The following is a 28,000-nucleotide window of genomic DNA, read 5'->3' as shown; positions in this document are numbered from 1 at the left end:
GGCATTTGGTTACAAAACACGTATAAAAACGGGTTTATTTCACAGCATCGTGGGTTCACAAGGGCATGGACAGGGAGGAATAGGGAACGGGCAGCAAGTGAGGAACTTAAATAACACACTAGGACAGAAACCGTAACGGAGTCGGGTGTAGACAGGAACATCTCGCTCTTGTCATCTTCATGGGGCACTTGCTGCTTCCCTCTGAAGTAACAGGAGCTCCTTGGGGAGAAGAAATGCCGGTGAACACACTTCGTGAGGGTCCCCCTCTCAGTTTATTAATTGGTAATGTAGGAATAGTCCCTTGCCACATGGTGGCAGCTTTTAGGTGAGAAGATAAATATTACCACACAGGCAGAATTGAACAGGACTGCAAACTACACTCTAGCTACAGAGAAATTAACAGACACACACAGCTTGCATACCCTGCAGAAGTGACAGCTCCTGCAGAGGCACCACGACAGCGGTACCAATTTACAAGTCGCAGGCCCAGCAGCTGGATGCTGTCAGCCAGAGGCCCGCATCCTACAGCGCTGCTCAAACACTGCCCCTGCCCGTTTGAGAAGCGCCAGGACAGCGTTTGCTTCATGGTGTCCCGAGCTTCCGAGCTCAGCAATGCTGTGTGGGCCTGAGCCAACGTTCACAGTTACCTTTAAACAGCATTCAGCGTTCTGGCATTTAGTATTCCTTACCCTAAGCTGTTCTTCTGAAGAAAATGCAAACTAAATAACCAAACCCCAAAGCTTTCCCATTTATCATGTGAAACCATACCTTCCATTCTGGGAGGGGATCTCTTGCCCAAATGCCCACTGCAACTAGACAAACTTCCACTGAATAGAGACTGAACTGTTCCAAAAATAAATACATTTTTCTCTAGATGTCTGAGAAAGTTGCTACAGAAAACTTTATACACTAAATAGAAGGAAGTCTCCAAAGAAGGACATTTTGCGACTTCATTTACACTAAATGAAGTGTTTTACTATTTCTGGAGATACCTTGTGAGGAGTTTCTTTACTCAGTTCTAGCTCTTTCCCCTCACACAATGAGTATAGGAAGTGGTGGACCACTTTCGTTGTGTTTACCACATTTTTCTAATTTCAACGCTCTCTATATTCTAGATGTTTAGTACATTGCTATTTCTTGCATGCGATAACAGTTATATTCAGTAGAAAGCTGAACTAGTAGACATTTTTCTAAACCTTTTGGAAGATAACTGGCAAGGTTATTGTCTAACTTAACGCCTACCATCTCACTTACAGAGACTGGAAAGTCCTTCTGTGTTAAAGAGAAGTCAGAACCATATTAAGTTTACACAAATAACTTGAAGCTACACACAGTTGAACACAGTTACAAAAGATTTGATAGTCACTGTAGTTATTATATGAAAAGATACATTTTGAGCCCTACTTAAAGAGGAAAGGGCTCCAGTATAGTTTTGGTGCAACTCTAATGACGACTAATCAGCTTTAGGCAAAACACAGCTGAAGAACAAAGATCCAGCTTTGTTTTTGCCTAAAACCAACATTTAATACAAGGAACAGCAATTTACATTACTTTACATATTAGATAGCAGGTAACCTTATGAGGTCTAGTATTTCATTTGGGAGTCAAACAAATTACAAATTTCTCAGTCATAACAGCCAAGCATCAGTTTTGTTTCTTGCAAATAGACAGTTACTTGTATCATAATATTGCTTCAGAAAACAAAACCAAGAGCCAATGTCACAGAAGGTTCCACACATAATCAGAGTTCATTCCCAACCTGGATATTTTAAAAATAAATGAAGGAATAGCCAATGGTCAAAGAAGTTATTTAACCTCTGGCATAAGCATTAGAATGCTGCCTGGCACCAGCTGTTAAGTGGCTGTTCCGATGTGCAACAAATGCTAGTTTTGAGGACCATCACAGTGACGCAATGCTTGGAAGAACGGAGTTTTAAAAAGTAGCATTTTAAATATTGAGCATGCTTTGTTTCACTGGCTTAGTTTGGCAGGAATAGCTCCACTGACTTACGTACTTGCTCAGAGCACTAAGACCATATATAATACAGTCATACTAAAAAGGTGCTTATTTCAGACTACAAAACACAAACAAATCAAAAACAGAAATTATACATTTTACAGCAAGTTGTTCTTAGTTAAAAGCACTCATCTTCCATTTAAGAGTGGATTAGGATGGCAATCACTTTGCAGCTACCTTGTTCAACAGGTGGTATTTCATGACAGATTTTGAATCAATCTTTACTTTTTAAATAAAGTGTATAATCTTAAAATACTATAGTTAACTAAATTGAAACAGTAATTTCAATCTAGCTATATAGTATAGATGCCCCGTGTATCATTAGTGCAGATATACTGGAACTATTTTCCTTATATGCAAGGCCAATGCAGGTAAAGAATAAATGGCTATATAAATTCAGAATTTCCCACTAAATAACATAACTAACTTAAAAAGTACTGGTACCAGACCAGCCAGTTTTAGGCACATCTTCAAAAAAAAATAAAGTATGTGTTTCACTAATGTAAAAATGCAAAAAGATTCTTGGAAACATCTGAACTTTATGGTGCACTGGAATGGAAGTGATGCTTCCTTTAGTTTCGAGGAATACAATAAAGGCTTAAAAAAAAGAAACAATACCGTAGGATTCTTCATAGGGAAGAACAGTTTTAGTAAAACTGAAAAGATAAATAAGGAATAATCAGCAGCCATAACAGCTAACTGGTGAATATTTGTGCTTCAAATGTCCGAAAGAAAATAAAGTTCAACAACTCTTCTCGTACCATCTCCCAGTCTTGGCATGTGTGTCCATAATGCACACGCTGACAGTTCACACACACGTCGCAGACTTCAAAACTAGCTGTAGCCATAGCAGGATGCACACAGTGGCACAGAAAGGCCAGCAGCAACTTCAGCAACCGTGTTCAGTGACGCTATCAGCTGGAAAGTAGCTTTGGTTAAGACTGTTGTGTGAGCCGTCTGTAATGAGGTAAAACCTGGTTTTCAGGAAGATAGAGAGCCAGTTCCAAAGCTACAAGAACGGTGAATTCAAAACCAATGAGATCTCTTCTGTTGAATCTGAATCTCTCTTCTAATTTCTATGATGGCAATGAAAAAGAGAGGGGGGAAAAACAGAATCAGTTATCCACATGATACCAACGCACTATCAGATTAAGTCTGCATCACATATTCCTGTTTTATGCTAAGTCAGAGAATCAAAAGCACTGCCACAGATCAAAAACGTAAACAACCTTATCAGCTGAGCTGTGACACCCGCACAACAATTACTGTTTCTCAGGCAAACATTAAATGTGAAAATAACCTCACTGTAGGACTGATAGGACATTAGACTGCATCAGTCAGGTACTTTAAATTAATTAAAAAGAAGCATCCAAAGAGCCCTGATGAGAACAAAAATCTACTGAAAGAGCTGGTCTTGAATATGCAAGCATGTGCTGCTGAAAATCTTGCTTTTCATCTTTACCTTGTTCCATGAAACAGAAAGGTTTTGACCAAATCTGAAACAAGTCGCATAGTACTTACATCTATAAGGTGTTTGACTTCGTGTTTCCTGAGATCACTGCTGATCTTGGCTGCAAGCAGAACGCAAGCACCAGCGCACAGTTTGCGGTTCTGTTTGTTAAGTTTGCCTTGGAGAACGAGCTTCTCAAAGTAAACGTAAGCCATGGACACAGTAACTGGCTCCAGATTGCATTCTTCACTCAGATTCCGCATTTCTCTCTTTAAACTGAGAATAGAGGGGAAAAAAAAAAGATCCACCCTCTCAAACATGAGAGCTTTTACCAAATGCTCTAGAAACACCTCAGCATGGGAACTCAGAAGAGCATACAGGCAAGGCTCCTACTTAGAAAACCATGACTGGTATTATCTTCAGCTGGAGAAGCCCAGCTGGCTGCAAGCTGGAGCTGATAAACTGATTTAACCTGGCTGACATCATCTAATGTGAAAGAACAGTTCCTCATCTGTCCATAAACACCATGGATTTAGCTGCTTCACTGACACGCAGGCTGTTGCTGTAGGTCTCCTTCTAAGATCCCAAACTTGTTCATGATTCATATCATAAGACTGAACCACGCTGGCCTACACAATGCCACATCAAAGCTGTGCAGATGGAGACCTGTCTACCACACACCTCTAAGGAAAATCAGGTCTGAGGGGAAAGGCAGACTGGTTTACACTCTTCTCACAACTGCTGGCCTTTCACTTCAACAAAAAGGCAAACTTTATGCTGGACGCTCTCTCATTGCTATCATCCACGCTACACCTACAGAAGATCTCTCTGCAAGCACACAACTGAAACAGCTACAAAGAGGAGCATGCAGGACACTGGCAGAATATGTACACTAAGAAAGAGCAAACCTTCCACTCACAGCTGGGAGCTGCACATAGCCCCAGTGATTCAGCAGTATTGTGTTTTAAGCTGGCTATTTCAGAAGGCCCTGACTGCTGCACAATTACAGCTCTCTGAAGGTGCAACAGTGCATCTCAGTGGTGAGTACTCAGATGTGTTTCCTGGAAGATGAGGAATTCTGTGTCCTGCCTTCATGAAACGCTCTTCTTTACCATGACGCCACAGACCTAACCTTCTTCTTTATCCTAGAGTCCTGTTAGAGTCTACAGTCATCAGCAAGTCTTGTAATTGAAAGGTGAAAATATGCAGAGGGTCCAAACTAGTTAAGAGTGGGACTGCACAATAGCGAAACAATCAGGTTACAAGTATTTGTTTCAATGCTAATGTTGCTTCACTGTTAATTGGCTACTAATGTTGATGAAACAAAACCCATCTAGGCTGAACTATGAAAACCAACTGTTACCCTTTTCCAGCATCCTAAGCATTCCTGTACAAGGCTGTCATCCTACAGCCAGCTCAACTGGCAACAAGAGATTAGTATTTAATCATATATACTATTAATAGATCTAGTATTTGCTCCATACAAGTGGAAGATAAGTCTTGCAACAGTGCAGAAGTTCTCATTATTCACTGCTTGTTTCTTACCTCCTAATTTTGCTCAGTGTCAACTTGATATGAGGAAACTTCTCTCTAAAGGTTTCGTTCATATCCTTCTTCAGGTCTGAGGGCTTCACATATTCTATGACTGTTGTCTGAAACACAGGATGCAAAATCTATTATTTCTCATGTGAACAGTACTGACAGCAAAACAAGGTTTCCAAGGACACTTTAGTGCAAAGGCAATACATTTTTTTTTAACTCTTAAATTTCTGCAGTGGCTTATGTAATACCTCAGGTTGAATCTCAACCATGTAAAATCTTAATTCATAACGAACCAGTAAGCAAATGGTTACAATAAATAAGTGACAACAGAGATGTCAAGTTGGTCCTTGACAAGCACAGTGTACAAAGCTATTTGTATTTTCCTTGATCTGTTCTCAAAAAGCCACAACTACTACTTCCTGGACAATTTTTTCTTCCCTGTGGAAGTTCTTTATAGGAGGATCTTCCAGGAGCTCACTCACTCCTCTGTTCAGTTAGCTACTCACCATGTAAGAAGCAAAGATGAGAACACGTTTGTGTTTTCCACAGGGCCACTGAGGGTCATCCAGAAGATTTGGATCGTACTCTGCTGCTTCCCCAGCTTCACTTCCTGAAGGAACGAGGAAAGCACAACACTGAGCCACAAGAAATGGAGCTTTAAGTTCTGTTTTTTCTTTAATAAAGTGTTCAAACAGCAAACATTAGAAGTGCTGGCAGACCCCATTAGACAGATAAACTGCAGCTAGTCACCTGTTTTCATTCCACAAACGAACTAGTCAGTATTAGATTTATTTAAAAACAAACCAGCTCCATCTCCAACATATGCCCAATGCACCATTTTAGACAGTGCAAGCTAACAGTTTGTCTTCCAGAAATATGCACAGAGCGCAACTGCAGAAGACTGAATTTTTGCTTATACTCAGATCTAACACACAACAGCATTGTCAGGTTTGCTCTTTTACACAAGAGAATGCATTCTTGTCAAAAACCCTTGGTTTATGCATTGTTACAGTGCTAGAAGGCAAGGAGGACCATCTGTACCCACACACACCAGGTGTTTCTCGTTGAGTAATATAAAACTTCACATTTCCAAGGAAACGCTTTGCCATTCTTGAATTGCAAAAACTAGGCCAAATATATAGAGGATGTAAGGAATGTATGCAAGTCTCAGTCCTAAGGCTCATCCCCTGTACTTCATTAACAAGCCTTCTTTGCTAGGGTGTGCTAAAACCAGTCTCCTTCCAAACCCAGTACATGTGTCCCAGTAACGCACTTCACCACTTGCAATTGTTTCAGAAAAGCAAGCTTTTCTCATGCTTTTCTGCTGCATGCGCAAGTGGTGACAGTGCTAGAAGCTGTCCTTACCAAGCTCTGTTCCTGCTGGAATAGTTTTTGCTGTCACAGGTTTGTATCTTGATCCAGGAAGACTCCGTGAAGCACTAGCTCGACATGAAGGAACGGCGCTGTGGCTGTCAGCTTTACGAACAACTAGGGCATTGGTTGGATACAGGAATTTTGCATAGGACACAACCTTCAAAAAAAAAGTTGTTGTAGTTATAGGGGAAAAAGTATTGAAAGCTTATTTTCAGACACTGAGAATTTTATAACTCAGATGTGCAGAGTTTCTACTTGGGAGTGAAGACCTTGAAACTGGGGGGACAGAATGCTGTACATTCACAACTTCAGGATAGAAGGGCTGTAGAGGATTTGGGGGGGGGATAACAAAAAAGGGAGAATCACATCAATAAAACTCTGGCAGGATACAGATTTAACTGAAGAGGTATAAATTTCACCCATATTTTGTTTTGACAAAAAGGAAATGTTTTGATAAAAATATCATTTACATGTTGCCTGAGATACCAGAGTCAAAACAATTCTCCAGAAATGGAGGCAGAAATCACCAGGGACTTTCACGGCCTCCCCAGAAGCAGCATTATGACCAGTCAAACATTTCAGACATTAAGGATCTAAACTTCCACTGCTTTCAAAAGTTACAGTTCTCACTTTAGGCAGTGTTGTGCTATCCATAAATTAAGTAATTTTCCTGGTATCAAATGGTCACAACAGTGAAAGGAGCCAGCTGACCTACCCATCATCCCCATGCCAGTCAATGGTTCAGTGATGGAGATCAAGGAAAAAAAGTATTTCCTTACCTTGCCGTCAGCACCTAGCTCTACTCCTTCCATTCCAAGGACCATCTCAGTGGAGACTGAAACTCCCCCAGAAGGATGTCGCTGCTTCTGTCCTTCCATTTTTAGATCACTAAATGAAGACAAGAAAATGCACGATTGGAAAACGTACCACAAGCTCAGCTTCTTTTATGGTAAACGCCAGGCCGATCCTCTACCTGCAGCCAATGCCACGTGGTCAGAGTTCCACTACACAGAAACAAGGCAATCCCTCAATCCCATCTCCAAGCAAGTATTAATTTTTAAATACTCAAAAATGTGTAGATGTTCATTAACTCAAGAATCAGATTTAATCTCATTTTAAAAAAATCAGATCTGTACCAACACACCTATAAAAAAATAGTAGTGGGATATCTTTGAAAGTATGGTCTTTCTGCATAAGGCTATACCATTTGTAATACACTAATGCTCAAATACTTAACAGCAAATATGATTTTATTACTAGTTTTTCAGGATTAGAAACTTGCCTTTCAATTGCAATTTTCCCAACCACTGTGCACACAAGCTCACACTAAGAATTAGGGCTGCAAGCAGAACTCTGTTTCAGTGATGGCAGCATGCAGCTTTGTCACCTATATTCCAATGCAAAAAAGCAGCTTGCAGCTGAAGAACTGCATCGCCAGCTTACACACAAGCAGAACGACACCGTGCTCAGAAGTGCTCTAAAATAACTCCAGTGACCTTGTTGCTTTTCAATTAAATGAGAAAACATTTTCCCATCAACTATTTTTATAGCAAGTGTATTTGAATACAATACAATTCCCACCACTAAACATCCGTTTCCTTCTTCCATAAGTTACATACGGAACAGAAGTGGCAAGACAATTGTTTTGGCAGAAGTGGATTAAAATAAAATAATTATTTTCTATGGTATACTCGTAGATCAGGCCTTCACAGAATCAACTTAGAGTTCATAAGAGACTGAGCAAAGCTGCAGGCAAGTCCAGTTAGCAGGTTTTGGTTCTCATATTTGATCATATTTACAGTTCTATAAAAAAATGGAGCGCAAACATTAAAAGCAGAATCAATTGGTATCAATCGGGCTAAACTGCTTCTGTTTTTCTTAGATTACAAATAGTGACATTCATGGCTTAGGACAGGTGACAAATGGAAGAGTTTCTTAAACTTAGTTATAGCTTAACTACTAAAGGTTGAAGACTTTCTAGTAAAGAATGTAGCATCCTTGTCTGATGTACATGGCAAGGAGCCACATTGTGTTCAAAGTTGGTTTCAAGGATTTCACAGGACTGCAGTGCTTGAAACGTGAACAAAGACCTTAAGAGAGGTTTGCCCTTTTCCAATATTTTCTCTAGAAGTTTCAGTGAACACTGACACTGCAGCAACATCTGATTTTACTGCGCTCATAGCAAGTTCTTGTCCTTACACGTTAGCAGTAAGTCAAGTATGTTCACCGGCTTCAAACACAAGACCTATACCACCCATACTCATTTAAAAAAAATCTTTCGCAAACAATAAACCAGAGATTTCACGAAGCAGTTAATGATGACTCACCTGATTCGTAAAGTCTCCCCGTAAGGTAGGATCGAAAAAGCCACACACAGTGTTCGTTTAGCACAGATTAATACTATCCTGTAAGCAGATGGGAAAAGATCAGGATAAGAATTGAGATTCAGAAGTTACAAAACTTTTTTATAGACTGAACACTGGATTCCTCTTCATTTGCTTTGTAAGTTACATAGATACTGATATGGATTGTATGTTTCCAGAAAACAGCACAAAAGCAGAGGTTTCCTTCTGACCCTACAGGGCCTTAGAGCCAAGCCCTATCTCACAGCCCAGCTCTGTAACCAGCATCATCCTGAGAACAACTCAGAGATCTCAGTCATAAAAATTATATAGAGATATCTATTTAAAAATCAATATATTTTCACAAATATTTTTGTATTTAGATGGATGATGGTACCACTCCTAGGTCTCACACATCTAGCAATAATAGATACAAATGCAACCCATTCTCTCTCCTGCTCAGCAGCTAAGAGCCAAGAATTTGGATAAACCAAACCATTCTCCTTACATCCTCCTCAGCTCTGACCTCCTCAGAGCTCTTACAGCCTCCTCAGTCTTTGTGCTAGAGATAAAGACGGTGTTAGGAGAGAATGAATTAACTTCCTTTCTCCTCAAAGCAGAATGGCAGAACCATCAGAAGATTGCTGCAGATGTAGCAGATATCAGCACCTACTGCCCTCAATATAAGGATGTTTAAAATTAGCAAGACCACAAGGACATTGCATTATTCCCACTGATATTAAAGAGCTAACCACATTGAACTGGCGTTTACTTATGAGCACACACAAGTACAAGGGGCACAGCTGAAGTTACCTGCTGTTTTTTGTGTCATACTGCCTCATGTTCTTGATGAAGTGCATCTTCTTCAAACTTTTGTGCCTCGGAGACCCAGATATATTCTTGGTTCTGCAATTGTAAGAAGAAAACGAAAAAATCTTAAGTGCGCTAAAAAAAAAGTCATGCCAGTTTTATGATCATATGGCAGCACTAGCATGCAGGACCTCAGATATTGGCGTGGAAGAGGGTGGAGGGAGGAGAGGACTGCATGCAACGAGTTAAAATTAATGCTGCTTTTGAAAAAAAGTACCTTTGTACACTGGCATATTCCACTATGTCTTCTAAAAAGTCTAGAGAGCAGCGCTGGGAGATAAAACGCCTTCTGTAAAATGTACAACACCATGAAGAGTGAACAATATTAGTTCATGGCCTTGGAGTTTATGAACTGCAACAGATCTATGAGCTCTTAAGACAAATGGCAGCTTTTTTTTGGGGATTTGTTTTGTTGTTAGAAGAGTGCTTACCAAGGTGTTTCACGTTCCTAAAAAGGCCAAGAACTTGTTACCCCCTCTAGGAACTTTAAAATCTTTCACTTTGAGTACACATTTATACTGACTTCATTAGCAGGAGCACTCACTACCTTCAACACAAAAGAACACCTACCTATAAGTTAAACACCTAAAAAGCTTCCCAATATTTCTTACAGGATTTTAAGTAAGTATCATAAAAAGCTCCCTATGTGCATCAAGGCAAGGGAGCAAGTAATTTTATATCAATCTACCAACGCGTATATATACAGATATATCTGTATGATGATGGAACATCTGTATTTGTATTCCTGATTTTGAACACTGTGCTTCTCCAGCAGTAGGCATCTGCAGACCAAGAGTCCATGACACTAGCACAATAAAATTGACAGATCTCTCAGGAAAACAATAGAGAGGACTATTAGAGGAAGCTAAGAGAATTCAGTGCCCATCTGAAATCCCAGAATGGAAGACACAAGGAGAATAATAAGAATCTTGTGAGTTACTTTAACAGAAATAGGATATTACACTTAAGCCAAAAAAAAAAAAGACAGACATTGCCAAGTAAGATGCACTATACTTTTTGTGGGTAGAGATTTACAAATAAATTTGGAAACTGGCTGCAATTTCTGTAGGAACAAAGCACTCAGATTCAGCCACCATCACCAAAATACTGACACTACAACTATCAAATTTTACTTTTTTCTGCTTTTAAGCATACATCACACTGTGCTTTTAGTACAAGCCACATGCATTCAAGTCCCAGGTTTTCTTCCACAGTATCATCATAACCCAACTGATGGACGATATTGGCATGGAGCCAACTAAGAAGCAGCTTACTAGATATAAGTAGTGGGATGCTGCTTTGACAAGATCAACTTCTGGAAAAAACTCAGACTTAAAACTCCACATATTTTCACCTCTGGAAAAACAATAAATACATTGAGAAAGAAATTATTGCCGTTTATTAGAAGTTGCAGATCCGTAACACAGGAGATGGCAGTCATGCTGCTGTGGAGAGCTTGTGCTCAAGGCTATGCAGCTGTAGACCACTGGAAAGCTCCAAAGTCTTCAAAGACAGTTTTCAGAGCTCTTGTGCACGTGAGCAGCCAAACTGCTCAGACAGACCAAGGCCAGACTCTCGTGCTTGGAAGTTAACATGCAACACTAAAACAAAAACATGGCACCTTGGGTGGTGGGGAGTGGAGGGGGCAAGGAGGTCAGCCAAAATGGGATTTATTAATTGCTAAGAGCTACGGATGACTTTTTACAGCAAAGATTTATAGCTTCAGCTGATTCAAGTTAAAGACCAAGAAAAGCTACTCAGGATTTACTCTGGTCTTGAAGCCCAGCACTTCAGGATTTTGAAGTTACTTGACAATCTGCTAGTCCTGGTGACTTTGCCTTCTATCCTCCAGCTGAGATGGGTAAGAAACCAAACCACACCATTTTGTCGCTACATAAGAGATATACAGGAGCTCTCCAGCCTATTTTGGCTTCTAACATGCAATAAGAAAACACCTTGGTGAAATGTGGAGGCCAGTCTCAAAGGTCCTGGCATGAACTGCAGTTCTCCATGTCCCCAAGCTTCCTCCCCTCTAGTTCAAGGAGACCGGACTGGATGCAGACAGAAAGAAGCCTTGTATGGTGAGCTAAGGAAAAGCAAAGCTAAAACCAATGACAACAGGCATTGGTACAAAAAAAGACGTAAAAGGTTCTTTAAAAGGATGCCAGCATAAGGTGCCAGTAAAGGTGCCACAGTGACCACCAAAGTGCTGGGCCACAGTAGAGACCCATCAGGAGCCCTAAATCCAAACACTGCTGCATTTCCTCAGCAATAGGGACAAGAACACAAAGCACCTGAGCCCACTGCTCTGTGAGAGCCTCTCTCAGTAAAACGCTGCTGCAGTGAAAGGAAGATCCTGCCCCTTTGCTCAAAACCACAATGACTCATCCCCACTGTGCCAACAGGAAACTTGATTTTTAGCTACACTTCGGCTTCACTTGAGGACAGAAAATATTTGTTGTCACCTTGGAGAAATTCAACACGCTAGGCAAGATGTTCTCCTCAAATCTCAAAACAGGGAATACGCAAAGAGGTCTCACTAATCCAGACCATGCTAAACAGGTTGTGTGCTCAAACATTTTACAATGACAGAGACTTGCTGGATTCCTCAGTAGCACTAATCAGCAAAGCTTCTTTATTAGTGCATCCTTAGAGTATGCTGGAAACTATTACGGCTTCTTGAGTTGTCCACAGTCAGTTTGCAAACTGTTTGTGTTAGTTGTGATGCTCCTCTCATGCAGTAATTTACACCTCAACACCAGGCAGCGCAGGATCACTTCAGGAGCCACTAGCTCTTGCCTGATGAAAAAAGTAGTCATGTCCCCTGGGCTAAGCAGATTCATCTAGGATAACACCTCTTGCTTGTGCTCTATCCACAGGAGTTCAAAGGATTTTAAGTCATTTACACAGAGCATCTGTTGCCAAACGTGACCTAAATACTAAAGCAGCACACAAAAATCTATACACGCACTGTCAGTTACCTTACACTGACTCTTACTGACATGCTACTTGATAATTAGAAATCGAATCATCTGATGTTAAAATGTTAATGAGTTCTATGAAGCAGGCTGTAATTTCAATAGGATCCTAAAAGAAAGCCCAAACCTGTCTGTTAGCCAATACCAGCTATTTCCTTGACAAGCTACGGAGGGTTTGTTTGCTTGGAAGTACAGCCTGGGTCAAGAACTCACGTTTTGGGTGCTTCCCCCACTATTTTAAGAGCCAATAAAACAGGACCCACCCAGGGCTTCAACACACACAGTGTGTGCCCAGAGATAAGGGACTATCGAGCAGAGGGATTCTGGATTAAGCCTGGGTTTGTTATCTCCATGCGCGCACACGGCCACGCACAGTCCAACAGCACTGCTCATTCTGTGGTGAGCTAAACATGGACGTGAAAAACACCTCATGATCAGACAAAAAACAACAACTTAAGCAGCAGCCAGCCCACGAATTCATCCTTTCTGGTGGACTTCCCACTAAACAAACCCCACTTCTGAGGGCTTTAGACATCTGTCCTCCTCCGGCCCTGCCAGTGTCCTAGCGAGTGCCAGAGAAACTCTCACAGAGGGAGACGACAATGGAGAAGCAGCACACAGGACTCCTGGCCAGGGTTTTACTCAGCTCTTAAGTGTTCCCAGCAGGACAGGACACAGCTAAGAGCAGTCTATGTATAGCACCGGTAATCCCTAAATGTCCTGTCTTGCAAATTGAAAGGAAAAATCTGTTTAAGTCACAGCTTCAGATTAAAGACCAGCGACCTTTCAGATGGCCTGCCAGAGTATTTCCCCTTTCCTACCCACAGGCTAGGCTGCACAGACGTCCAAAAAGAACAAGAGGAAAGTGTGAGGATGTTGCTGTAGTTGGAGATTCCTAAGACAGCCACTCTTAAACAGATATCCTGTAAAATGCAAGAAGTGCAGCTGTCATTTGGCCCTTTTGAAGCGTCCCTGTTCAGCCCTGCTGGTCCCTGTATTTCTGCCACAGCAGGTGGACTGACCAACAGCTCTCCTTCCTCCCTAAGGGAGGTCAGAAATTTCTAAAATCTGACTGGGATTCTCTTGTCCTAACTAACCGCCTCCTCTCACAGGGACAAGTTTGCACCCTGAGCCAACCCTACAGCCAGAGAGGGTCCATTCAAGCAGCATTCAGCTGTTTTCACCCAGAACTGTATCTCTCAGCCACGCAGCATCTGGAGTCCGTCTTCTGCCTGACCTCTTACCACAATCACTCCTAGGGCAGGGTCAAGCAGGAGAGGAGAAAGCCTGCACTCCTGTCTGACACCACTATTTCAGCCTCTGCACATTTTTCACTTTAAATGTAGTACCTTCCTGTAAACATTTGCAGAAGAACATTACAGTAATTAATGTATTGTTGGTGATGCTTGCAGGGGTGCAGAAGAGTGGAAGTGAACTGCCTCCAAGCTAGAGGATGCCTCGCTGCCCTGCAGGATGTCTTTTAAGATGCTCAAGTGATCACAGAGAAAGGAGAGCAATATCTAAGTTGAGTATTAAGTTGCTCATATTATCCTTCCTCAGTATATGGGCAGCATTTCCAGTAGCTTCTTCTCTTGTCACACTTTTATGGGTGAGTTTAATGATCTCAACACTTGTCTCATTCAGTGAGACCATCAAAAGATCATATGCTGCTCACTTTTGCTGAGTTAGAACAAATTTCCATTTCTGACCACTAAACCAGCCATTCTCTCTCTACTGTAGGAAAAAGTAGGAAGCAAGCCAGATGATCCGAAGAAAAGGCAAAAGTAGAGGTTGCACCCAACCTAAATTTTTGCTCCAAAATACCTGAGTTCCTTCCATCCTCTAACACCACGAGAGCAATGGCGTTGAATTAACCGAGACCATGTTAGCTTCCTGGCTCTGTGGAAAATGCTTTCCATGTGTGGCTCTGGTATGGCAAGTTTGCTGTGGGACTCCTATCCTCACATCTGATTTTCACTTCACCTACGCAGCAACAAAAATCAAAAAGTAGGAGAAGAGGGCAGGAGGCTAAGCCCTGCGGCACACGTGCTCAAAGATATTGCAAAAGCAACATGACTGGAGGCCTCCTGTAGCAAAACGGACAGGCACTGCAGGCTTGTTTCAGATGCAGTCACATCCCTCTGCCAGAGGGAAGGATGCCGCGATGCTTTCACACATGTACGCACACGCATCCACAGGCGCTCTGCTAAAATCAGCAGCTAGGCTTGTATCCTCTGTTGCTCTTTAGCAATACATACTGCTAATAGACGAATTGAATGGACCAGGTCAAGGATTTGTAATTACAGTGTAAAATTAGGGGCTAATAGAATTTGGTTTCTTATTTCTCACCTGAAAGTTATTTTTAATATCGATGGCCCTTTGTAAGGTCTTCTACATGCCTCAGTATAATCACAGCTGTCAAAAGACTGAGTTTAATATAACAAAGACAAAAATCATTTATTGGTCTGTGGAGGCACTGGCTTAGTAACAACTGTCAAAGGTAATTTGCTCAAGAAATCCAGATCCCAAATCTTGTTTTTAATAGGAAGACACACCTGTCAGATCTGTTTTGTCAAGACATACTTTGAAGAATTAAACTTTGTAGTTTTTCCTTCCTTACGGGGAAGCCAACAACCTGATATGAACTGCGTTTCAGTTTGACTAGGTAAAAATACTGTCACCAAGGGATTAAGGAAACCAGTTCCAGTTTTTTAGCTTAATTTTTGTCAACGGCTGTTACCTATGCTCAGGCAACATTTACTGTTTCCAAGCTTGCATTCCAGAGTGTACGAGTATGAGACTCCCTGTTCTCACACCCCATGCCTTACTGCCATCAGTGCTTATATTAATCAGTTTCCTGATTGAAGTAGGAAAGCAGGTTGAGTACAGCTCACCGGGAGCAACAAGTTTTCAGTAATTAAAGTCAAGAAAAGTCAGACACCACATTTATACTAAAGCACAGTCAAACCACCGTCACTACCACATATCTGGTAAAACAGACCATCTTTTATGAAGAATCTCTGCCATGAATGCCCAGTACTGAGCCATTTCTGCAGGTAGATGGTTTTGGATCTCACACACAATGAAGCAGCAGAGGAGAGGACACCCTGTGTAAATGACAGCAAGTGTATAGCTAATCACTCCTTTACAAGGTCAGCTATCCACTGTTTTATGGCACCGCTACTGGAAGCACAGACATGCAGTGTGGATTGCAAGCCACGGTCCCAGGAGTTCATTCTGACATTCATTTAAAGCGTCACACTGCCAGAGAATAAATACAAGTCTCACAGGGGGGTCTAGTCTAAGACATTTCTCCAATAATCTTCCTTTTAAGGAATAAATCCAAACTGATTACCCACATGAGCATAGGAGTACTTTCATGCTTCAGAGCAGGTCTCTGTGCCAGACCTCGGGGTTAAAGAGGAGGCCCAGCTCCTTCACCCTTGTGTTCGTATTCAAGGTTTGTTCGTGAAACCGAAGCAGCACCATGGCTTTCCTGCTGGTCCAAAACAGCCAAGAGAAAAAGCTGCATTGCTCAACGAACAGTAACACCACATGCAAGAAAAAGAATACGCCGTGCAGTGCACAGGACAAATGAGAAGGGACAGAAATAAACTGTAGCTTGAATGAAGGTGGAGGCAGAGTAAATGGAAAGTTTACTAAGCCTGGATGGTTTTAAATACTAACAAGGAAATAAATTACTGTAGATAGTTGTCACAGTGGCTGCTACTTCATTGCTGATTCACAACCACATATGATTAAGACCTAATGCTCCCAGGAAACGAGCTTTGTATTCATTGCGTTTCATACATCACATTGTTCTGGTGCTAAGAGTGTTTAGACAACCCAAGGAGAAAATAATGCCTTCCAGTAAGTGTTATGAAAGCCATCTGTTGCAATAGAACCACCAAGCCAGATGCAAGGTCTGCTGTGCCTAGAGCCCGCTTCTTGTAAAGTAATTCTAAAGCCTGCTCCTAAAATCCCAGCTGCTTCTCACGAAGCAAACTGGATGTGCTGCCAGGATGCAACCAGTGACCATTCTCCAAGTCTGAACCAGTTTCTGTAGGTGTTCCTGCCAGCGACTGCTCACCAACCTGGTTTCCTCGGTGCTCTGTTCACTAAACACAAACACTGATCAACAGGCAAGTGAAATGCAACACGTGTCTTTTGCAACACTGAGGACATTATGCTAGAAACACTCATGTACTTACTTCCCTGAGACACGATGATATCATTTCTTGTGCCTTGTTAAAACAAAAGCCTTCAGCACAATAAAACTCCCAAGTTACCAAAAAAAAAAGAGCTTTTACTGGGAAGAAGAAAATTCAAAACAGGTGACAGGAAGAAACCAAGTGAAAGAAAGTTTTGAGTTCTCCCAGGGCTTTAGTGGGAGCTTGGTTCTTCCCACCACCACATCGGTCATCCCCACTAACCTACAATCAAGAGGTTGCAGCCTCACCGAGGCAATTTTTTATGCTAACATTGCAACAACCACAACAGAGCAAGTGCAGATCTGTGCTGTATTTCAAGCAAATCAAGGCAGGTCTGCAGGACAGGCTGAGCTCCTTACTGCCGTGCCAGTGAGCGCTGACCAAGAGGAGTGCTCCCCAGAGAAGGTTGCTGCATGCAGCAGAGGTGTTCAGAGCTCCTGCAGGAAGGGCTGCCAGGCTCACAGCACGAGACAACAGCGAGATTTTAGTTTTAAAGACTCTGTACTTCTCTTCAGTCAGAGCACCGTCTTGTGAAACTCTTCTGCTTCACTCGCCCTTATGAGAGCAGCTAAAGGCTCTTTATTTAATACCATCTGCAGCGGTTAGAATATAATAATTTACAGTAAGTTATACACACAACAGCTATAAACCGAAGGTTACAAGTGTTAGAGGTCTTCATCTGAAGAGCTAGCGAGACTGTCTGTAGCTGAGCACCACCCACCTGCAGTCATCTGCTTTATCAACAATACCTCATCCTCATTACAGAACCCAAATTTCACTATACTTGCATGCACGTCAGATTATGCATTTTTAGATTTAAACTGCAGAGCATGAAGAATTCGGAACAATCTACAAAAGGAGGCTCAAAAGCGTCTTCATGGAAAAAGCAAATGATGGAATAAGGAGCAATACGGGACACCTGAAGCTAGGTCTTCAAGACTTCATACAAGTAAAACAACACATACAATGGAAAAATAAAAACAAACAATTTTGTGAGAGTCGCTTTCACTCCATCTTTTTGTTTCTCTTCTGAAACAAAAAGCCCAGTTTATGGCAGCCTGCAAACAGCAAGCACCACAGCCAGAAACTCTTCTGCTCAGTCTCTGAGCCCTGACAAAGAAGCTTCATCATCCGCAGATAAGGTGAGATAGCTGTCCACTCTACTGGCAGCACTGATGTGAGTTTGAGCAGCCACTTATCTGCAGTTATCAAGAAGGACTCTTGTGCTAAGCCAAGTTCCAGTGAAGAGCACTCACAGCCTAAGCATTTGCTCCAGATGTGCACCCATGGCACCCAGCACATGGCTGTTGCTCAATGTGAGCTTTGCCAAATGTGAGTGCTATGGCTCCAAAGGAGGCACTAATGGAGATCTGGGGGTAGGAAGAGAAGGAGGAGAGAGGAGATAAGCATGTCAGACTGTGAGCTAAAGAAACTATGTTTTAAGCCAGTACAGTGAGATCCTGCAGACTTCAGAGTTGAGCTACATTTGAAAATGCTGGTCTAATAAAACTTATTTTTTCCTGACTCGGGGAAAGCCTTGTAAAGTAAATAACCTTGCATATAAAATGTTAGGAAAGAGCCATGACTGCTGTGGTACCACGTCAGTCCTTGGCAGGGCACTGAAGCCCATGGCAGAGCAGTCCCAGGATGAGGCGGCTCCGGTCACCACGCGCCTGCAGGACTTGCTGGAAGCCCGGAGCAGCGCCCCACCACCTCCTCCTCACAGTCAAGCTTTTCAGATTCATCGCATAGCCTTTTCTGATGTTAGCTTGAAGAAGCAAGACCACATACGTGGAGCCGCAGCTGTCAGGACGCTTGCATGCTGGCCTTGCAAAGCTACACAACCCGCCCACAGGCCTCATCAGCTGCGAGTACAGTTAATTCCCTACACAGACTCCTCTGACTGGAGAGCAAAGTTACTTTAAAAGCCCTCAGACCCCTCTAAATGAAGGGGTTAAATAACCTTAACATTGAGAGTCTCTCTTTTGACCTAGAAGCCTTCCCAGAGGCATGCAGGATACAAGGATCAGATCTCCAAGTTTCCTGCTAGGCATACAACGTGCTTCTTCTGACTTGGATGAATATACCTGGCTGGTAACGCCAGATAAATAATGCAGGTAGCTATAAATTGTAAGCCATTTAATATTGGACACTTGAAATTCACCTGCAGGTGCAAGTATGCGAGAAGGTTGCTAAAGCAAACCATTTGCCAAGCAGCAGACTGCTGCCTTAACATTTCAGCTGAGTTTTAAATAAAGTTCAGACGTAGGATATGTTCATTTTCAGCCCTGAGCAGCACACAACAGCCTACTATTCATGTCTCAAAGGTCAAAACTTGCAGCCTCTGACAGATATTGTTGCTTCCTGAAACGTACCGTGCACGTTCAGGTTATTCCTAATAAGGCTTAGAAATTAAAACTTGGACCTTTAAGCATTATTTCACCCATCTCCACAAAACATGTGTTAGCAGAGGGTTTCTTTTTAAATAAATGCTTCTCAAAGTGAAAACAGCTGCTGGGCTGACAATAGTATAAAACAATACATTAGCCATCATAAGCATGAAAGCCTGACCAAGCATTTCTGCCATTCCATGCAAGGAATGGATTTGATCACACCTATGTTAGCAATACAGTACCCAATCAACCCTTAAATGCAGAGCTGGTCTAAAGCACTGCTCTTACCAACTAGTTTAGACTCCAACCCTTAAAGTTATCTAAACCAGCCCAGTCATTTCTGATTTATCAGCACCCACCAGCATTCAGTTCAGCTGCCTTACCACTGATCATCAAGGGCATTAAAGCACTGGTTGCAAATAATTTAAGTCCCTGAATTTGTTCTTAGGCCTAGCAAAATGCAGCAAATATATGGCAAAACCAGCTGTTCTACATCACACTGTACCGAAACCTCAGAAGTGCACAACAAGCATTGACATTCAGGGCTGTTGTTCCCATTCTTCATTTCATGCTTTCATAACCTGGCTATTTTCAGGGCTCTTTGCTGTCTGTGTTTCCCCAGAAAGCTCTGCCAGTTTCAGACCCAGCTGCAGAAATTCATTAAAAAACTGTGAATACCGATTTGTTCACTATTTGCTGCCTCCATCCACTGCTTTCTGTTAAGCTTGTTCTCTGAATGACCGGGGTAAGATGGAAAGGGAGGGAGGATAACAAGCGGAGTAAGAAAGCCAGCACAACACAGACTTGTCATTTAAGATCCTATTAACAGGAGATACCTTAGGAAAACAAAAGTGGAAGGTTAAAGTCATTAAGTTCATCATGCTCAGCCAGCAGCACAATGAAACAAAGCATTCAGATTAAAGCGTGCCTCCAAGGGAGGGCTGTTAGCACGCACCCTGCTCACCACTGGAAGTTTCCATCCTAAAGAACCTGACAGCTACTGAGCAACCCCGAGAACCTCCACGTTATGTCAACTAAGGAGGTTTCTTGTTCCTTGGACTGTACCAAAGATCCTGCCTGCTGCTAGCAAACAGCGCCGGCTGTAGCAGTGGTGTAGTGGCAGCCTGCCCTGAGCCACGCTGCCCGGCCTCATCAGCTGCTTGCAGCTTCACAACCACGGCAAACAACATCGAGTTTTGCAATAACACTCTGCACAACGAAGATGACCTCTCAGATCTGGGCAGGCCCCAGTGCTATGAAATCGCCGATGATGGCCCAGGACTCACAGCACCGGTCACCTCAAACAGATGATCGAATCTGGGGGACCCCCCTGCCCTGCTCCTGGTGTATTTAAGGGAGGCTCCACTCACAGCAGACCAAAGCAGCCTTTTACAGTGACCAAAAAAGGATGCTGAGGAGAGCAGCTGCCTGCCGTGGGCACCAGAGAGATGTCCTGAGCAGCAGTGCAGATTCCACCTCCCCTTTTCCTCTGGTGGCTTCATACCTCTGTATGTTTGCGTGATGTTCCCCTGCCTAGGGAGCAGCAACACCACTGCATGGCAAAACATCACCCAGATCTCAGAGTCCCAGTAGGAGGGAAGACACATTTGCTTGTTGACTTCTGAACTTTCATTTGTAGTATGCCAAACACAAAAGGGGAAGCAGTACAACCTCCACAAGGAAGAAAGTTCCTGAATCACTCATTGTGTATTTGCTGTTCCACAGGGAACAGGGCCGCTCTGTCTCAACACAACTCAAGGAACCACCCAGAAAAAAAAAAAAAAAAGCGTTGGAGTCCCTCACCCTGAAAGCCTTGGCATCACAGGTAAAAATGTAATTCCAATGGAATGGTCTGTCTCTGCCACTCCTGTGTACTCCTGTGCCCAACGCAACTAGAAATAGATACGTTGGGTTTAATGCATCCCCAGAGAAAGTGCAAAACTTTTATCAGAATATATGTGTATATATATGTATGAAGTTGTGGATTTTCTGCCCAATAGTTTCAGTGATGTTCACTATCCACTCTTCTTTCTTTAAGGACAAAGAAATAGATGAACTCTCACTCCCAATCACTCTCATAAGAAGTAGATAAAGTGATTAATGCAATGCCATATACCCTTTCAAATATCTCTTTCCCAAGCTGAGGAATCAGTCTGTTTTGTCATTACTCATACAAAAGCCCTTTTATTCTCCCAATTACCCTCCTTGCACTTCCCTCAACCTCTTATTTCTGATTTAATCTTTTCAGTTAGATTGATTAGAATACTATAGTGGAACATAACATCTCAAAATCAGATGCCAAGGGAAGAGGAGGAAGGACATAAAACAAGAAAAGATCCAAGGAACACATATTAAAGAGTATTTTCTTAGCATCTTACTGACTCGGCATGGAAAAGGGAAGGAAGGAATAATTTACACGAACTCCAGTGGTCCTAAACTCAATAAGCCCATGCACAGGCACGCCGAACGTCTCACACACGGACACCACCGTACTTGCAAAGCTCCTGATACTGAACTCTCCCTCAAAAGCCTTATCTACAATAAGAAATCAGGAAAATGAGCAGCACAGCACCAAGTGCATGGAGCAGGAGCGCTAGGAAGGAGCTGTGTCACAGTGACACTGTGACTTCAGGCTTCACTGCTCAACAAGCGGTACACGACAGCATCATCCGTGCTCAGAGGACATGGAAGTAGCAGGCCCAGCTGCCGTTTCTCCAAGAAGGAAGGAAAGAAGGATCCCATCTTTTATGGGAAGAAAAGCACCAAGCGCTACAAATAATTCAATAAGGTAAAACCCTGGGAGGGAACACATGCCGGAGGACCCCCACACCATTACTCACAGGGCTACATTTCCTTGAATTCACTCATCCTCCATCCTGAGGACCAGCAGGACCCATCTGTTAGCAGACGTTCACAGAAAGGCGGCACCAATCACCTGCATGAGCAAAGCTCCCCGGCTTTAAAGCACAGACAACATCTCCATTCCAGCCTACTAACAAAGCTCTGGAAGCCACTATAAAGACCGTGGAGACTTAGATGTCATTGATATTGTTTTGCTTATCTGCAGTCTCAGAGGGCCAGCTCACTTTACAAGGCTGTTTATGCAAGAAGTGGCCTGAAAAAAAAGAGTTCTTTTGGAGCTCAAATCCCCAAGACCGGAGCAGAAGCCTACCTTTCAGAAGATTAGAAAACTAATACTTCCAGGCTGATAGATGTCCCCTGCAAATACAATGGTAATTCTGCACTGAGGGCCAGAATATCCTCCTCTAAAGTCAGCTTCGAAAGTTCCCAGAGTACAAGCAATTATTACCATTGTTTGTAGAGTTACTGCACAACCACACAGCGGAGATTAAAAGACGGCACACCAGTAACGGTCATGTTACCTGGAGTAAGACTCCTACCTAGCAATGCCTTGGCCAGCTTCATCTGGAGACAGCAAAATTCAAAACCCAGGCCCAGGAAAAGCACGAGGAAAGGTTCCTGCTGCAGCAGACCTCCAGCCGGACTACGCTGGAGAAATATTCTCCAAATCCCCCCTACTCACCAGACACCGCTACCAGTTTGGCCGCCCACTGCACACGCAAGCACACCCCTGGAGAGCTGGGCGAGCCCCCCAGCACCCACAGCAGGGCTACCACGACATCCTGGGTGCTCAGGGGCAGGAGAGGAGCAGCTCCTGCTCCCAACAGGGGGGGGCACCCCGGCACAAGGATGCAGGGATGCTCTGGCCACCCAGCCGGCCACCTCGCCCCCGGGGGGCAGCAGGGCTGGATGGTGCTCCCAGGACGATTGCAGAGGCTCCAGCGGCTGGGGGGGGGGGGGGGGGGGGGGCGGTCCACGTTGGCACCCCCCCGGGCAGGTGCTTGCCCCCGGCAGCGGAGGGGGGGGGGCGGAGGGGAGGCTGCAGCCCCGTTTCCCACGCCCGCTCCCCCCGGGGGCGCCGCTTTCCCACGCTCGCTCCGCACCCCCCCCCCCCTCCCCCCCCCGGGGGCTGCGGGCCCTGGGAAAGTGCGGCTCTTCCCAGGGCTTCCCACGCCCCGCGGGACCGGGCGGCTGTGCGAACGGGTGGGAAGCTTTGGGGGGGGGAAGAAGGGTTATAGGGCCGGGAGGGGGGGGGGCGGGCCGGCGGGGAGGAGCCCAGCCCCGGCCCCTCACTCACCTCTGCCGCTGCACCTCCAGCGCCAAGCCGCCTCCCGCTGCGCCCGGCGCGGGGCTCAGCAGCCCGGGAACCCCCGGTTTGGCGGAGCCCGGCAGCCCCGGGGGGGCGGGCGGCAGCGGGCAGAGCGGGGAGCCCTGCGGCAGCGGCGAGAAGCCGCCCCCCCGGGGCTGCTCCGCTTCCCCCTTCCCCGCAGCAGCCGGCGAAGAACCGGGCAGCAGCGAGGCACCCGGGAACCCGGGGGGAGCCCGCTGCGGGGCCAGCGAGCGCGGCGGGGCTCCGGCCGGCTCCGCCGCCTCCTCCTCCTCCTCCTCCTCCTCTTCCTCCCCTTCCCCGGAGGGCAGAGGAGGAGGAGGAGGGGGGGGGGGAGGAGGAGGAGGAGGAAGGGGAGGCTGCTTCTCGGCGGCCGGGCAGGGCGGGCGGCCGTCCAGGGAGATGTTGGTGAGGAAGAAGAGGGCGGCCTGCCGCCGCCGCGAGTCGCCCCGTCTGCGCGGCCGGGGCGCCGGGGAGCCGCACGCCGTGGCCGCGGCCATTCTCCGAATGAGCCGGGGCGGCTCCGAGCGCGCCGCCGCCGCCGCCGGCCCGCCCGCTCATTGGCTGCGACGCGCCGAGATGCAAATGAGCCGCTGCGACGCGCCGCGTTCATTGGTTGCGGGGGGGAGGGGGGGGACGGGGGGTTTCGCGCGGAGCCCCGCCCTTCCCCACCGGGCGGCCTGCAAAGGGGGGGACGCGCGGTCCTAGCGCCGCCGCTCAGCGCCTCCAAGCCGCCCCGGGCAGCTCCGGGGTGCCCCCGGCGGGTGAGCCCCGTCCGGCCTCCGGGAGCCCTCCCGGCCTCTCCCCGGCCCCGGCCTCCCTTGGGCACTTCCCTGCCACAGCCACACACCCGCCGCCATCCCCTATCCGCCCCCAGCTTGTCCTTTTTTTTTTTTTTTTTAATGACATTTCAAAACTTCTCCATCTCCCCTCTCAGCCCCCCGGGGACCCCCAGCAGTGCCGTGGTCCCACAGCCGTCGTGCACGCCCGGGGACATCTGCTAAAACGAGCAGCACTCGTGTGCACGGGCTGTCCGCTGCTCTAACAGCGGATTAAGGCCGGTATTCCCTGCCCCATGGGGCAGGATGAACGCCAGCCTGCTGCCCCAAGCGCACGGGTACCTGGCGCTGAAACTCACCGACAGCACCCGAAACCTGCTCCCAGCGATGAATGGCCGTGCTCCCAGGCTGCCAAAGCAAAGCTGAGGCAGTGCGGTGCTGAGCGGGGCCGTATATGGGAAAGGCGGACCTGGAGAAGCCTCGGTGGGGATCTGGAGGAACATAAACTTGGTATTATCTCCACAGAGTGACTCAAGACGTGTCTGCGCGGCACACTGCTTCCCAGGCTCGTGTTTATACTGCACAGAGTAAACATACCCCTTAGGCACTTGAGCTGATGTCTGCCACGTCCCGGGATGATGCTCCGAGCGCTTGCCAAGTAGGGGAGCTGTGCCCTTTCTGCCACCCTTGGAGGACGTTGCTGGGCCCTGCAGATGTGACCTGAGTTTTGCAAGAGCGACAAAGCTGCTGGTGCCGTGCACAGCAGGATGGGCGCTGGTGGCCCCACAGATTGCCTGGCCCTGCAGCCACGCTGTGCTTCCTCTCATGCATGCTCCAAGCAGTGGGTGCTCCCGATGCTGCAGGCAAGAGCCCCAATGTGCCGTGAGCAGGGGACTACTGAGACATTTATAGTTAGGCAGGAGTTTGTGTGTTTGCAATGCTAGACCCGCGGAATGATAATTGCTTTTGCCAGCCAGGGTCCTGGTTTTAAAAAAGCTACGTGACATCTTCTAAAAATTGTTCACATTTTCCACCAGCAGTCAAACTGATGTTTAATGGTATGACCTGAAATGTGGGAATGGAATAAAGAACAGATTTTGAAACTGTCTGATAAAATGCACACAGGTGCTAAGTCTTTTCATATGACTGTTTCATAAGATCCTTTTATTTTTGTTGTTACATACAGTTACAAGTAGGACATCAATGTTTGTCTTATAGTATTAACAGTACTTAATACTAATAGTAATAAGATTGGAAACATACACTGTTTTCTTGTAGGCTTTCATTAAAAGCTATTAAAATAATACGGTGCAGTACAAAGTCTCCCCTTAAAATCCTAAGAACATCCTTAGCATCTTACGACATTCAATATAGGTCAAATTTTGAGCCTAAATTATTGGGCGGAATCATCGCATGTCACAGCTGTGAAAAAATAATTTGGCATAAAAAGGAATTAAAATCTTTCCTGCTGGAAAGCTTATCAAATAAGCCAAGGGATAAATGGGCATGGAAACTTAGCCAGGCTTTCTGCAAACAGTTCTTGAGAACCCAAGAATCTAGTAAAAAAAAATGATGTTTTTTTCATTCTTTCCTTGTAAAAACAGCTGTAGGATGTAAATCGTCCCACTGAGTCAGCACAGGATGAAGCAGAAAGGAGCCAGCCTCCGTAGCTTTGTGGGCTGCTATCTTCAAAGCTGAATTCAGAGGTTTGAGTGTTGCTGCTGTTAGTGCTGGGGAGCTTTCATCTCCATCTGACAAGCGTATGAGCTCACGGTGTGAGACTGTAGTGGGCACGGTGCTATGTTTCAAGGAACCCGCTGCCGAAACGGATGGGCGGCACGTCAGCAGCACTTCCACCGAGGGCAGGGGCTGGGTGCAACCCAGAGCAACCTTTCCTCCCGCGCTGCTTCCTGCAGCGAGGGAAGCACCGCGGCAGGGGGACGGAGGAAGCCAGAGCTCTGCTGTGACCGAACTTGCTGGTGATGCAAACCCCCTGCTGCTATTTTGTAAGTTCTCAGCTGGAGCGTGCTTGAATCTTAACTTCTGCAGAGCCCCAGGACAAACGTGAAGGCAGGCGGTTTTGCATTTACAGCAGCATTATTGCAGGGATGGAAAGCACCGCTTTGAATCTCCAGTACGTAACTCACCTCATGCTGCTGCTGGACTAACGGCTGGACTATGTGGGTACATGGCTGAGAAGGCAGGAGCTGCTGGAATAAGGAGCTGGTCTGCAGTGGGCCAAGCCTCCAAGCCCTTATTGCAACATTATATGGGGAATAGGGTCACCAAAGTCACTGGGAGTTTTTTTCCTACGTGCAAGAATTGCAGGATTTGGTCTAAGCATCTGATATGAGACAGCATTTCAAGTACATACGTGGGCTGGGTGTTAGATTTTTGCAAAATCATGGCCCAAACTCAAGCAAAGATAAGCAGGTCATGATTATATTTAGTCTGGGAACCAAAGGAACAGGCTTCCAGTTGGAGGAACTGCTGGTATGAAGACAAAGCCCGAGGACTTTCTGTACAAATTCTCCAGCCTGGGTGCTGTGCACCCCTCCTGCAGTCCCGTGCTGCTCTGTCCCCGTGCTCAGGTGTCTACTGCCAGCTCCTCTCTGCTTCGCCATCTGTCCCAGGAAAAGGGAAATGGAGTGAAAAATGTGGCTTTTGTCTGAAAGCCCGAGCACACAGGAGCATAGTTCAAAACCACAAATAATTCTCCCAGCAGTCATTGAAATACTTTCTGATTTCTTGTGGTTAAAGCAGCACTCCCTGCGCCCCTAAATCTCAGCCACTGCAGCAGCCCCGGTGAGGCTGTCAGCTCAGGACTTTTCTTTCATGCTGAGCCCAAGCCCAGAGGGACAACGGGCAGGAGAAGCGTGGCCTCTGGGAGCTGCCTGTGCTTCTTGGCACAGAAGCTGGGTGGTGGTGGCTGCGCAGTGACAGAGTGCCCACCCAACGCCTCCGCCTGCTCCCGTACAGAGCAAAACACACAAGAAATGGGCAGGTTCTCCTGGTGAATTTTACCTGCAGTCTTCCTGGCAGGGTGACACGTAAGAGTTCCGTGCTCAAGAATTTACCATCCTCTCTCTCCTGAACAGGCTCTACTCCAAGGTCCGTGTCCCAACAACCCCATCACAGTTCATCCTTATCAAATCCTCTCCTTAAATCATCAGGCCCAGGATGCCCAGTGCTCTTTGGGGCCCACCGTCACACCCACCACATCCATCCCAAAGCCAGGCACCACGCTGGGGACTTTGCATTCCTCTGAGCTCATCTAGCCCCTCCTATTTATTACATCTCAGAAATTTGCAGGGGGTACATTTTCCTACATGTTACATATGCAAGAAATTATGAAAGCCTTTCCCAACCTCACACACGTACATCTCAGACCACTCCTCGCTGGCTCATCCATCTCCTTCGACTCCCCTCTTGCATCCCAAACCTGCCAGCCACATCTGACTCGAGCTGTTGGCCCCACTGGTACATCAGAATTGTGACCTGTAAAGATTTTATTCCGGCTACAGCAGCTTCAGCTGGGAGCCCTGGTTTCTCCTGGCACCGTCCACAGCTGTGAGGCCGTGTCCCCCCGATTCCCAGTGCCCGCGGCGAGTGATGCAATCCTCTTCTGTCGCTGCAGATTTCCAGTTAAAGCCTACTAACATGCTGAGCCCCGGGAGGGAAACATTACCAACAGACCTCTGCTGATAACAGCATGCCTTGGACAATGACTCAGGCTTTCCTGCGTGACACGAAGTATTTAAAAAATACGGAGCTGATTGATTTAATCACGTGGCTCTGCACCAGGGAGGGCTGGGCGCTCGCTGCGTGACAAATGTGTGTGGTGATTACGTGAGG

General features: G+C 45.6%; 1 protein-coding gene across 7 annotated transcripts; it reads right to left on the bottom strand.

The window, feature by feature from the left end:
- Positions 1-4: 4 nt before the first annotated feature.
- CABLES2 (Cdk5 and Abl enzyme substrate 2) lies at positions 5-27,876 on the bottom strand. 7 transcript variants are annotated; one of them, XR_007708924.1, is made up of 11 exons: positions 23,337-23,869; positions 9,813-9,884; positions 9,539-9,631; positions 8,711-8,788; positions 7,163-7,271; positions 6,375-6,540; positions 5,516-5,619; positions 5,013-5,119; positions 3,539-3,743; positions 2,779-3,093; positions 5-219 (listed from the first exon to the last, which is right to left on the bottom strand). XR_007708924.1 is itself a non-coding variant. In XM_035547981.2 (11 exons), the coding sequence occupies exons 2-11, from the start codon at positions 24,738-24,740 to the stop codon at positions 2,953-2,955; spliced, it is 1,311 nt and encodes a 436-aa protein (XP_035403874.1). In that variant the 5' UTR covers positions 24,741-26,769; positions 27,644-27,876; the 3' UTR covers positions 5-2,952. The 7 variants fall into 7 exon arrangements, 6 of the variants coding, with proteins under 6 accessions (XP_035403874.1, XP_035403872.1, XP_035403870.1 ...); XM_035547981.2 differs by lacking the exon at positions 23,337-23,869 and adding exons at positions 24,505-26,769; positions 27,644-27,876 and having other exon boundaries at positions 5-3,093; XM_035547979.2 differs by lacking the exon at positions 23,337-23,869 and adding exons at positions 24,505-26,769; positions 27,514-27,777 and having other exon boundaries at positions 5-3,093.
- Between the last annotated feature and the right edge of the window lie 124 nt (positions 27,877-28,000).

This window comes from Cygnus atratus, chromosome 16 (genome assembly GCF_013377495.2).
Source record: "Cygnus atratus isolate AKBS03 ecotype Queensland, Australia chromosome 16, CAtr_DNAZoo_HiC_assembly, whole genome shotgun sequence".
In the NCBI taxonomy this organism is placed as follows: domain Eukaryota; kingdom Metazoa; phylum Chordata; class Aves; order Anseriformes; family Anatidae; genus Cygnus; species Cygnus atratus.
The sequence above is the reverse complement of the archived record's forward strand: the minus strand, read 5'-3'. Positions and strand labels throughout refer to the sequence as shown.

Bases quoted from the DNA above. Each gene is read 5' to 3' on its own strand.
- CABLES2 (XM_050714028.1), bottom strand. From the start codon at position 23,866: ATGGCCGCGGCCACGGCGTGCGGCTCCCCGGCGCCCCGGCCGCGCAGA. The intron at 9,885-23,336 runs GTGAGTGAGGGG...TACATTTTACAG, and splicing joins CTGGAGGTGCAGCGGCAGAG to AAGGCGTTTTATCTCCCAGC. The intron at 6,541-7,162 runs GTAAGGAAATAC...TTTTTTTTGAAG, and splicing joins AGCTAGGTGCTGACGGCAAG to GTTGTGTCCTATGCAAAATT.